Genomic DNA, 12,841 nt, shown 5'->3' with positions numbered 1-12,841 from the left:
TCACGAGTGTCTAGGGTTAATTGTCCAAATCAGAAGAGCTATACCCATAGATCAGTGAAAGAACAGCTCGTCACAGGCATACACACAAAAACATACCCTCTAGACAATATGTCAGATTCCTCTGCCACAATCTTTTTGGCACACCCAGTTCCACTGGCAGATGGTGGCACAACAGTAGGGAGGAAGTGACCCTGAGAGCCTCGAAAATTACCTCAAGATTCAGTAAAGTTTACTGGCAAATGGAACCAGGCAGGACAATGGAAACATCCAATTGATCAGTTAAGATTATGATCCAGTATATCACTACTGCAGGTGCACAACCTTTTATCCGAAAGCCTTGGGACCAGACACTTTTCGTAATCCGGAATTTTTCGGCCTTCGGAATGGAAGATTTTTAACGTAGATTTTAACGGCTGGCTCAGTGGTAGAGTGCTCGGCTCATATACGCAAGGTCGCGAGTTTGCGCCTCGATCCCGGCAGTTACTCGGTCGCGAGTTTGAGTCTTCAATGTAGTTTTTTCTTGCAGAATAAATGTTTGTATGAAATGCAGTGTGGGCAGAACTTTGGAAGTGATTGCCCACCAGTCTCAAAAGCCGCTGTGTCTCCCTGTCCCTGGGGTAGCAGGGGGCGATCAAACAGCACAATACCCCCCTCCCCCTCCAACTCCAGAGGAATCCGCTTCCCGATGGGCTGCTACGGCAACAAGTGACAGTTCGCCCACAGCCCGAGCTGCGCCCCCTCATCCGCCACCCCAAGAACAAGACGTACCTTGCACACCATCAGCTTCTGCCCCTACGGGGAGCGTGTTCCTCTGGAGTTGGAGCGGGGCTGGGCTGGAGTTGCTGATCTGGGATCTCCGTGCTTTCAGTGGGCCTGGGGGTCGGTGTCCCGATGAGGGGGCGCAGCTCGGGCTGTGGACGAACTGCCACTTGTCGCCGTAGCGGCCTATCGGGGAGCGGCTTCTGGTGGCCCTGAAGTCTCCGGCCAGTTTGCAGTTTTCCTCTGGAGTTGGAACGGGGCTGGGCTGCTGCTGGCTGTGGGTCTCTGGGATCTCCGTGCTTGCAGTGGGCCTGGGGATCGGTGTCCCGTTGGTCCTGACGTCTCCGGTGACTGGCACTAACCTGCTGGCATCGCCGACGTGAAGACAGTGCAAAGCCCCCGCGCCGGTGCAATGGGCGGGGAGCTGGAGAGGGGAGGCAAGGGGTCACACACATGACCGGGAAGCAGAGGGGTGTAGGTGGGGTGAAACTGAAGGGAGCGACAATCTGCTGCTGCCTGCCCGCTGAGTTAAAAAGTTCCCACGCAAGACTCACGATACACTGTGTATCGTGAGTCTACCGTGGGAACTTTTTAACTCAGCGGGCAGGCAGCAGCAGATTGTCAATTATTAACCCTCCCGCGCAATATACCCTCACCTTCTCTTTTATGAATGGGGATTTAGTTCTCCTTTCTTCGAGGACCGACCGGAGGTTCCGCTGTCATCTCTGCGGGCCGCCCTCGGTGAACGTCTTCAAGGACCTTTCTTCAAGGACCGAAAAAATGTCCGCTATTCGGAGCTTTTCGTTATTTGGATCTTCGGATAAAAGGTTGTGCACCTGTACATGAAAAAAATAATCAAAAACAAAGAGTACTTAATCCCACAAGCAAAATATCAGATCAGAACTCTGTAGTCCTGCGACACCAAGTCATCATGATAGTGGACAACACAACAGATAATTAGAAGAGGTTCCAAGCATATTTCATCCTCAACAATGGCAGGAACCAGTACTTAAATGGCAATGGCAGTTATAACCATCCTAAAACCCTAGGGAATAAGTCATCAGTTTCTTCTGAAACCCTCAATTATGCAAGCCTGTCGACAGCCAAATTGACTCACTTGGAGAAATCCGGACAGCATTACAGCCACACAACTCTAGATCTGCACTCCAAAGCATGCCATGCATCTAGCCAAGCTGTTGCAGTAGAGTTACAGAACTGAAATTCACTGAGCAACACATAAATCAGAACATTGACATGCAAAAATATTCAAAAATCAGAGACCTTTTAAATAAAAAGGTCGTTATTAGAAATATTTTTAGAAAGGAACAATGAATCCAAACATACTTAAAAATACATATTTGAATTATATAAAATAAAATGTTCATGTATCTTTCTCCCAACATCACTTTTCTCCAATGTATTTTGCTGGAACTATACTGTACAGGTTTGATACGCAGATTTTCTCGGCCACGAGTTGTGAAGTTTGCAGATGCCAGCACTATTAAGGGCACATCTGCTAGCAAATCCAAGCAGAATGCAGCAGAAAATCATCCTAATATGCAGTTTAGAATGTGCTCATAAAAAGCTTTTAAAAACCTAAGGACCCGTATGAATACAAAATTCAACGTAAAGCTCAAATCAGAGGTTAGCAAAGACACCATTCAGCCAAGAACCGGTGACAATATAATAAAGGAAGAATAATCTGAATCAAAAAGATGTAGGTGAAACACATAATAAATGTAAAATAGACTTTGCAAGAGAGCTGCACCATACAATTATAAATATCTAAGGAACTTGCATTATAAAATCCTAATCCCCTTCTGCCCAACTTAAAAGATAAATGGTTCACATGAGCATATGGTTTAAGGAGTTTCATGCAAAAATACAATGGAATTATTTTTTAAATATTCAGCTTCTCATGTGATTAAATAATTTATAGACCGAGAGTCAATCCTGAATCAATTAATAAGCACTACCCTATTTCTTATTGAATATGACCATGAAGGCAAAGACTGGATACATTTCTTCTCACTTTATAGAAGAGAAGCCCAAAGATTGGAAGTGACATTTGGACTTGTCACAAAACCATCAGTGTTATAGTGACATGCATATGAGAAAACTTCCCATGTTTGATTGAACTATGAAGCAGACCCTGCAGTCATATCCCCATTTTTATTAACAGATTATATATGGGGAACATTTGAAACTGAAGTGAGACATTGAGAGAGTTTTGAAGTAATGAATTAAGAACATTTGTCACAGAGTATTGTGATAAAACCAAGACCAAGTCTTAAGAGAAATTACCATCTTGCCATATTATTACCAATTAGGAAATTGCTTACTGACAGTACATTATGCAAAGTACATGGATTAATTTCAGGAAATAATCTGTCATAATAAAATATCTTTCCACAAGTTACCATTTTTGTGTTACCAAAAAGTTGCTATCCCAAACCAATTCTTGAAATGGATTGACAGACCTTTTGAGAATTGAGGTGTGGGCACTACACCACCAAATGAAGGAAACAGTATATAATGATTCAAATATGTAATAAAGCCCAAGCTTTCAAATGAAAACCCACTTTCTTCATTCGTGAAATTTTGCAGCTAATCTGTCAAAAGCAACCTAGTTTAAGTGCATACCCTGTAAAACCGGACTATAAATATAATTTGCTATAAATACAATATATTTCTACACTACAGCATGAAGCTCAAAACCAAAGGCATTATCCAATGACCTGACATACTTTTAACTGATCAAAAACACTGGATATTCTGTAAGTGGTGGCAAGAAAAAAAGAAGGTAAGCAATAGCAGTAAATGTTTATAATGTACCTGTAGTGAACAGCTTTATTTGAATAAACTACGAATTGAATATGTAGGCTTACAATTTAATTGCTTACCCAGTAAAATGAAGTTTTTCTTTAAAAAATTGCAAATCAGGAAATAATTGTTGCCATTCCAAATTCTAAATTCACTGATTTATAAAAAATATTAATGTATAATAAAAACTAGTAGCAAATATTTATCAGTGACATATTTCATTATATATTGGAGTGCAATTAATCCTATCATGCCGGAAACCACATTTGACGCACTCCAACAATATTATGTCATGAACAATTTTCATCCATCTAAGACAGCAAGATCACCTACGTAAATAGAGAGGTCAGCATTAACCAATGACCATTTATTTTAATGCAACATTGCCTAGTTTAGACACAAAGTATTGGAGTAAATTAGCGGGTCAGGCAGCAAGTCTGCAGAACATGGAGAGGTGACGTTTCTGGTCAGAACCCTCCTTAAGACAATTTGTGGTGGCGTGGGAGGGGGTGAAGTGCAAAGCCAGAAACAGAACTGGATGAGAGGTAGGGATAGCACAAAGTTTGAGTGTGCCCTCACTTGCAATGGAGGAAGCCCAGGACAAAGAGGCCAGTGTGAGAATAGCTTACAAGCCAACATTATGAACGCGGTTCTCCAATTTTAGGTAACCTACGTAACTTACGAACGTTATTATATTAATATCATTCACTAGTTAGAGTTCAAGTACAAATGAGGAAGGCATGCGAGCAAATCAAATCATTAGTAGCAGTTAGGAGTAATGTTCTCCAAGGATGCTGTACGATTCGCTGAGTTACTCCAGCATTTTGTATCCACCATTCAGAGCAAGATCTTTTTTCCAAAATGCTCACAATTCAGAAAAACTATTATTACCATCTCTCTCCACAACTTAAAACTTTGAGAAAATGAATTGCACAAAAAGCTTCAGAGGTTTGTGCACCAAGGCAGTTAAATATTTTTTTCTTTGTGTGGTACATTTATGCAGGGGCTATCAAGTCAGAAATCCATGGCAGTTTTCATTCATCAGTGTCACTGAATCATAACTTGAACATACAACATAGCTTCGTATTGATTAACAAATGAAAACAGTATAGATTGTTCCCACTGCTAAGCAAAGGAAATAATCAACTGGTTTTCCAGTTAGACATTTCATTGACACACATATATCTAAAGATTTTATTTCCCTATTTGTATTAGAATTCAATGCAGGTGATCCCCACATTGCAGACCTCCACCCTTGCAGAATTTGCAGATCACTATCAAAAAGTAGAGATATAGATTGAAACCCACTCTTGTATTTTGTTCATATACGTTTCCCCACAAAAGTTCTGGAAAAGAAACAGTTCTTGTCAATTTTTATTTTAGTCAGTCAACACGGTGGGACATCAAGATTTGGATGTGACACCACCGCGTTGATTGGGTTACTGTCACAGCCCAGTTTCTCCTTTCAGCCCAAGGACATGTGAAGCAACATCTCAGAAAGCGCCACACTTCATTTGCAAGGCATTTTCCCTGATCTACTACATTGTGGGGAGTCAACAACCATGGATAAAGTAATCCCTGCCTTCACTTCAAGAATTCACCAACTTTTAACCCATAACCACCCTTCTCACAACTTCTACACCAACGTTCTCATATCATTCTTAGATCCTCTGTCCTCCCAGATGTACTGGAGGACAGAGGATCTAAGGGGGTAGAGGAACTGAAATAAATTTTCATTAGGCGAGAAATAGTATTGGGTAGGCTAATGGGACTGAAGGATGAGAAATCCCCTGGGCCTGATGGTTTGCATCCCAGGGTCCTCAGGGAGGTGGCTCTAGAAATAGTGGACACATTGGTGATCATTTTCCAATGTTCTATAGATTCAGGATCAGTTCCTGTGGATTGGAGGATAGGTAATGTTATCCCACTTTTCAAGAAAGGAACGAGAGAGAAAACGGGGAATTACAGACCAGTTAGCCTGACTTCGGTGGTGGGAAAGATGCTGGAGTCAATTATTAAAGAGGTAATAATGGGGCATTTGGATATCAGTAAAAGCATTCGTCCAAGTCAACATGGATTTATGAAAGGGAAATCATGCTTGACTAATCTTCTGGAATTTTTTGAGGATGTGTCAAGTAAAATGGTTGAAGGGGTGCCAGTGGATGTAGTGTATCTAGACTTTCAGAAAGCCTTTGATAAGGTCCCACACGGGACATTGGAGACTAAAATTAGAGCACATGGTATTGGGGGTAGGGTGTTGACATGGATAGAAAATTGGTTGGCAGACCAGAAGTAAAGAGTAGGAGTGAACGGGTCCTTTTCAGAATGGCAGGCAGTGGCGAGTGGAGTGCCGCAAGGCTCGGTGTTGGGGCCGCAACTGCTTACCATATATATTAATGATTTGGAAGAGGGAATTAGGAGCAACACTAGCAAGTTTGCGGATGACACAAAGCTGGGTGGCAGTGTGAACTGTGAAGAGGATGTTAGGAGGTTGCAGTGTGACCTGGACAGGTTGAGTGAGTGGGCAGATGCGTGGCAGATGCAGTATAATATAGATAAATGTGAGGTTATCCACTTTGGTGGCAAAAACAAGGGGGCAGATTATTATCTCAATGGGGTTAGGTTTGGTAAGGGGGAGGTGCAGCGAGACCTGGGCGTCCTTGTACACCGGTCACTGAAAGTTGGCTTACAGGTACAGCAGGCAGTGAAGAAAGCTAATGGAATGTTGGCCTTCATAACAAGAGGATTTCAATATAGGAGTAAAGAGGTTCTTCTGCAGTTGTATCGGGGTCTGGTGAGACCACATCTGGAGTATTGGGTACAATTTTGGTTGCCTAATTTGAGGAAGGACATCCTTGTGATTGAGGCAGTGCAGCGTAGGTTCACGAGATTGATCCCTGGGATGGTGGGACTGTCATATGTGTAAAGATTGAAAAGACTAGGCTTGTATTCACTGGAGTTTAGAAGGATGAGGGGGTATCTTATAGAAACATATAAAATTATAAAAGGACTGGACAAGCTAGATGCAGGAAAGTATTTCCCAATGTTGGGCGAGTCCAGAACCAGGGGCCACAGTCTTAGAATAAAGGGGAGGTCATTTAAGACTGAGGTGAGAAAAAAAAGTTTTCTCCCAGAGAGTTGTGAATTTATGGAATTCCCTGCCACAGAGGGCAGTGGAGGCCAAATCACTGGATGGATTTAAGAGAGAGTTAGATGGAGCTCTAGGGGCTAGTGGAGTCAATGGATATGGGGAGAAGGCAGGCACAGGTTATTGATCGGGGACGATCAGCCATGATCACAATGAATGGCGGTGCTGGCTCGAAGGGCCGAATGGCCTCCTCCTGCGCCTATTTTCTGTTTCTATCAATCTTGATCCTCATAATCCCATTCCCTTCCCTAATATCCCTACTTCGTAAACCTTCTCTAAGTCCGAGCCCTCTTATGCATCACAAAAAATGCCTCACCTGATAAATATGGTAGTGGGCCACTTTGTCGTGACTGATAAAATAGCTTAATGAGAGAAAAATGTCACAGAAACACAACTCAGCCAATAACGTGGGATTCAATTATAAAGGGGGGGGGGGGGGGAGGGGGTGTGAAGAGGAGTGTCATTTGAAAAAGTGTGTTACAAACAGTTTTCTAGAAAAACAAGCCCTCTGTAAGGCAGGGGCTGCCAGTACAGATAGACTGGCTGTATTTATAATAAATGCAAAAAATATTCTTAAAGTCATAATGTATCACTGCCTAACCTAATGATTTTTTGATTAGCAGCTATTTTAAGTTCCACACAAAAGACCTGGAAAACAATCTAATCTTCTACTGTAAACTGCAACATGTTAAAGTACCAAGATAGTATACCAGTAAACAGAGTGCATTAACTGCAACAGCGACAAGTTACTGTAACCATGATAACTTCCTCCATCCTGACGCAGCCGAGGGCAAACAGAATATCTGCAACTGTTGATATGGTCCAAGATAGGTTATATGCATGTAGATCAAATTTGTAACAAGCATTGAAAGCTTGTCACATATTAAAGGGAAACAGTGGAAATGATTAACACACCCTCGATACAGTGGTACTCAGGGCACACCTCGAGCTGCACGTCACTTTTTGATACGAGGCTCGTGGTTCTTCAAAACTTTTAGTTAACCTAGAACAGGAGGTTATACAGTAAAATTGCTATGATTTAATGTGGTTCCATTATACATCACTACAGCACATCAGTTTAAAACTGATCCGAATTCTTCAGATGGATGGGTGTGGATGTTATTCCCACTTGCTGATGGCAGAGAACTAAACTGGGAAAGGCAATGAGGAAACCAAAGTATGAAGACAAAAACAAAGTATTTTAGACCAAATAGAAATTTGATTTCTTCCTTATGCCCCTTGAAGAGAGATGGATGCACCTTCCTACACCTGAAGAAGGGTCTCGCCCCGAAACATCACCCATTCCTTCTCTCCAGAGATACTGTCTGTCCCGCTGAGTTACTCCAGCATTTTGTGTCTACCTTTTTAAACCATAATTTGATTACCCCATCCAAAATAAAAACAGATTAAAGCAATATACAAAACTGACTTACTCTCCAAGCACAAAAAGAGTGCCTCTGAATTGGTGTCTGAAGCATATAAGCTAACCACAGATCTCAATGCTCAGAGGGATAGCCATACAGCAAACTGACATCCAGGGAATTAAACTTATGCGATAAATGGGTTAGCTAAATTTAGTTTTTGTTGCACTGAAAATGTGCATAATGAAAGGCATAGAGGATATGTGTAGTAATATATATTTTAAGAAACCTCTGAAGGAAATCAGCAGGTCAGGCAGCATCTGTGGGGAGAAATGGACAGTCTAAAGAAAGATCCTGCCCCAAAATATCATTTGTCCATTTCCCTCCAAAGATGCTGCCTGACCCACTGAGTTCCAAGTGCTGTTTATTTTTTACTCAAGATTTTAGTAAGTGCAGTCTCTATATATTTAACAAGATTGGTGCAGTGGTAGGCGAGGCATACAGTATTGAGTACAGAAGTTGGAAGGTCATGTTACAGTTGCATAAGACATTGGTGAGGCTACATTTATAGTATTGTGTTCAGCTCTGGGCACCATGTTATAGGAAAGAAGTGGTCAAGCTGGAAAGGGTGCAGAGAAGATTTATGAGGATGTTGCCTAGACTCGAGGGCCTGAGCTATGGGGAGAGGTTGAGCAGGCTAGGGCTTTATTCCTTGGAGCGCAGGAGGATGAGGGGTGATCTTATAAAGGTGCACAAAATCATGAGAGGAATAGATCGGGTAAACGCACATTTTTTTGCCGATTAGGAGAATCAAGAACCAAAGTTCATAGGTTGAAGGAGAGGGGGGGGGGGGGGGGGGGGTTTAATAGGAACCCAAGGAGTAACTTTTTCTGCACAAAGTGTGGGGTGTATGGAACTAACTGCTGTTGGAGGTGGTTGAGGCAGGTACTATCACAATGTTTAAGAAACATTTAGACAGGTACATGGATATAATAGGTTTAGAGGGATATGCCAAACATATGCAGGTGAGACTAATGTAGATGGGCATGTTGGTCGGTGTTCGTAAGTTGGGTCAATGATGCCCGTTTTCAAGCTGACCGACGATGAGTATTCGTGTGACTCTTTGTTTAATGGCAATTGTGAATGTGGATCCAGGGTCACATAACTAAGTATTACTGCATGAGCCACATTTTTACATTACAGAGTTTTGGCATTGGAGCTTCTATCTTCAATTAGCACATGCTATTTTCCCTTAAGGTCACATACCATATTCAGGCCAATACGTTTATCGTTTGACTTCAAGCCACATGAGAGAATTTTCCAAGAGACACTGCAGGAGGATTAGCATACCATTATCAGCATGGCCTTTTAAAAAAAAAATCATTATACAGTAGCTTATCAGTCTATAAAACTCAAACCATCAATAAAGTTCCATATGAAGGACAACATCACAGAAACCAACAGTGTAAAGGAAAGTCAGAGGTCACAATCTGCTGATGGAACTCAGTAAGTCGAGCTGCATTTTAGGGGACAGAGGAGGAAGGAATTGTCAACATTCTAGGTCAAACCCCTGCTTATACCTCCAACAAATGCTGCTCAAACCACTGTTCCTCCAGCAGATTGTTTGTTTCTCTAATTTCCAGCACCTGCAGTCTCTTGCGTCTCCGAGAAAAGTCAGAAGCGGTGATAAATCTACTACACATCATCACTAGAACAGGATATCTGCTGCCTATTTATAGTTAGACAGCCAAATCAAACATTTCATTGAACCTCAATCAATAACTATTCCAACAAGAACCAACACATTGCTGTTTCTTAACAGCTGGTCACTCACAACTTAATAAACTCGTTTTTCACTATGAAATGCAAGCTTTTCATTTAGAGATATTCAATCAAAGAAAAGGCACACCTCTTTATGACATTGCCACAATGTCAATATTAATACAGAAAAGCAAAAAATGCTTAATTTCATAGGGGTGGTAGAACAATTTAGGTTTATGTTTACTCTCAGGGTACCTCAAATTATAAGCCAAATAAAAGTAAAGTAGCAAGCTCTAAAACATGACTCTTGTTTATTGCAGTTTCAACATTCCATGCTAAAAGCACAGGCGTAGTTACTTGGTGCACCGGTTACCGCGTTATATGGGAATAACCGACAATCCATATCCTTCGTGCAACTGTGCATTTGCTGCAGGATCGGGTTTATTCCATATCGGTAGCGTTACCAGTCGGCTAGTTAGAGGGGAGGAAAGGATGGTGAGGAATTGGACGAAATGCAGCTCCTAACCCTGCACCACACTGACCATCAAATGCATTTCACAAAGTGTTGGAGGACCTTTGAGGGGACAGGCAGCATCTGTGGAGGGAATGGACAGACGAAATTTCAGGTCGGGACCTTGATTCAATCACTTATCTCCACAGATGTTACCTGACTCACCGAATTGCCCCAGAACTTTATATTTTGGTTAAGATTACAGCATCTGCAGATGGCTAGCGTCTCCATCAAAAGTATTTGCCAGCGACTCAAAAGAGACAGGACGAACACAGTAATGTATCAAGAATAGTCCAGGACACACGAGGTGCTGGAATCCTGAGTGAAACCGTGTTGGAGTAACTCAGCGGGGTCAGGTGGTATCTGTGGAGGGTATGGAGGGGCGACATTTATTGGGACCTTTCCAGTCCACCGCCTGATCTACTGACTTACTCCAACATTTAGTGTTTTGCTTAATATTGCAGTATCTGCAGTTCCTTGCACCAATTGCATTTGCCGACGACCCAGAAGGACGGACAGAGCCCTACGTTGCATGAAGGATAGCACAGGGCAGATCCGCACACTGTAGTGCGGGGAAACATGGTGCAAACACGCCTCTGATCGGGGGGGACAAGGACTGGGGAAGTGCAGGGAAACGTAGTGTAAACAAACCTCTGGTCCCTGCATTTTGGGACAAGGACTGGAGAAGTGCGGGGTAAACTGATGCAAACAAACCCCTGCTCTTTGGTCTGGGAGGCAAGGACAGGCTGATGGATCAATGGGATGTCCTGTGTGAGGAGAGGAGGGGAGCTGGTTTGCTCCCCGGGTGACAACGGGACGGGGGCCTGAGGGGGTGCAGAGCCGGAGGGTTGAGGGGATGTTGAGGGTTGAGAGGGTGCAGAAGTTGAGGGGGTGCAGAGCTTGAGGACTGAGAGGGTGCAGAGCCGGAGGGTTGAGAGGGTGCAGAGCCGGAGGGTTGAGAGGGTGCAGAGCCGGAGGGTTGAGAGGGTGCAGAAGTTGAGGGGGTGCAGAGCCGGGGACTAGGGTGCAGAGCTTGAGGACTGAGAGGGTGCAGAGCCGGAGGACTGAGAGGGTGCAGAGCCGGAGGGTTGAGAGGGTGCAGAGCCGGGGTGTGGGGGTTGTAGAGCCGGGCCTGTCCTGTCCCACCCTCACACCCTGCCCTGCCCTCCCGCAGTACCTGGTGCAGCGCCGTCAGCCCGTCCACATTGGCGTAGTTGATGTCAGCGCCGCGGTCCAGCAGCCGCTTCACCTCCTCGGTGTCGCCGCTCGAGCAGGCAGCCAGGAACACGGCGCCGTCGTCGAACTTCACCCGCGTCTTCTTCTTCTTGAAGACCGGCGGCTCCAGGTCGGTCTCGGAGCCCAGCCAGCGCTTGAGCTGCTCCCCTCGCCGGTGCTTGGCGTTGTCCGCCCGCTTCCGATCGTCCGCCATCTTCCCTTGGAGGAGCCGGAGCCGCCGCCGCCGCCGCGACCTCTCACAGTAACCTCACCCTCCGCGCCCGGGCCCCGCCCCATCTCCCGCTCATTGGACCTCACGCCTCCGCCCCTGGCCAATACCAGGGTAGGTGCCGCGCGTCCCTGTTTCCCATTGGTCTAACTGTCTGTCAATCATTGGCTTGTCCCGCCAGCAGGTTAGGTTGGATTATTGACATTGGTTAAAGCGAGCGGCAGGTTCACCGCCGTCCATGGCGCCACCTGCTGCCTGGATGAGGCAGCGACGTGCAGGTGTGCACTGAATGGTCCTGTGTGACCTGATAGCAGCCCATGTTTACACCCCAGCGGTATGAATTCTGACTTCCCTAACTTGAATTACCCCTTGCTTTCCCACTTTCTCCATCCCTCTCCCTTACTTGCAAGCAAAGAATTTCACTGTGACTTGTTACATGTGACAATAAAGTATAAAGACAATAAAGTATTCAATTCCTAGTTCTCCGACCAGTCTGATTGTCCCCCTGATTAAATTTTTATATTTTTCTTTGTTTTTATCTTTGTTACCTTCTTCTAACAATCATCTATTCTACCTTTTCCTTGATTCGCATCTCTTTTGATGTCACCTTACATTTCCATATCTCTGTCTCCCTCTCCCCTAACTCTCACTGAAGAAGGGTCTCGATTCGAAACGCCACCCATTCCTTCTATCCAGAGATGCTGCCTGCCTGCTGAGTTACTCCAGCATTTTGTGTCTATCTATGGTTTAAACCTGCATCATCCTTTGCATGCAATGACTGCTTGAAGTCTGCGATTCATGGACATCATTGGAGTGGCCAGGGTGCGATAAGGGTCCCAAACCGATCTATCCATGTTCTCCATGGATACTGCTTAACCCGCTGAGTTATTCCAGCACTGTGTCTTCAAATGAAGTTAGCAAGGCTTACCCAAGTCACCTTGTTATTTACAAATACCAAATCAGGTTAGAGTTAAAAATGAAATTTCTAACATGTAATTAATTAATTCCACAAGAAAAAGCAGGAAATTATTGCA

At 44.0% G+C, this 12,841-nt stretch overlaps 1 protein-coding gene across 1 annotated transcript in view; it reads right to left on the bottom strand.

Moving 5' to 3' along the window:
* Positions 1–11,888, bottom strand: part of LOC116986776 (protein phosphatase 1 regulatory subunit 12A-like) — a 56,592-nt gene extending 44,704 nt beyond the window's left edge. The window contains exon 1 of the mRNA XM_033042445.1: positions 11,541–11,888. Coding sequence (XP_032898336.1) covers positions 11,541–11,792 — 252 coding nt within the window. The 5' untranslated portion in view covers positions 11,793–11,888. The remainder of the gene's footprint in view (positions 1–11,540) is intronic.
* Between the last annotated feature and the right edge of the window lie 953 nt (positions 11,889–12,841).

Source organism: Amblyraja radiata, chromosome 24, assembly GCF_010909765.2.
Source record: "Amblyraja radiata isolate CabotCenter1 chromosome 24, sAmbRad1.1.pri, whole genome shotgun sequence".
NCBI classification, from domain to species: Eukaryota; Metazoa; Chordata; class Chondrichthyes; order Rajiformes; family Rajidae; genus Amblyraja; species Amblyraja radiata.
Note: the sequence above shows the minus strand (reverse complement) of the source record. Positions and strands in the feature narration are given on the sequence as shown.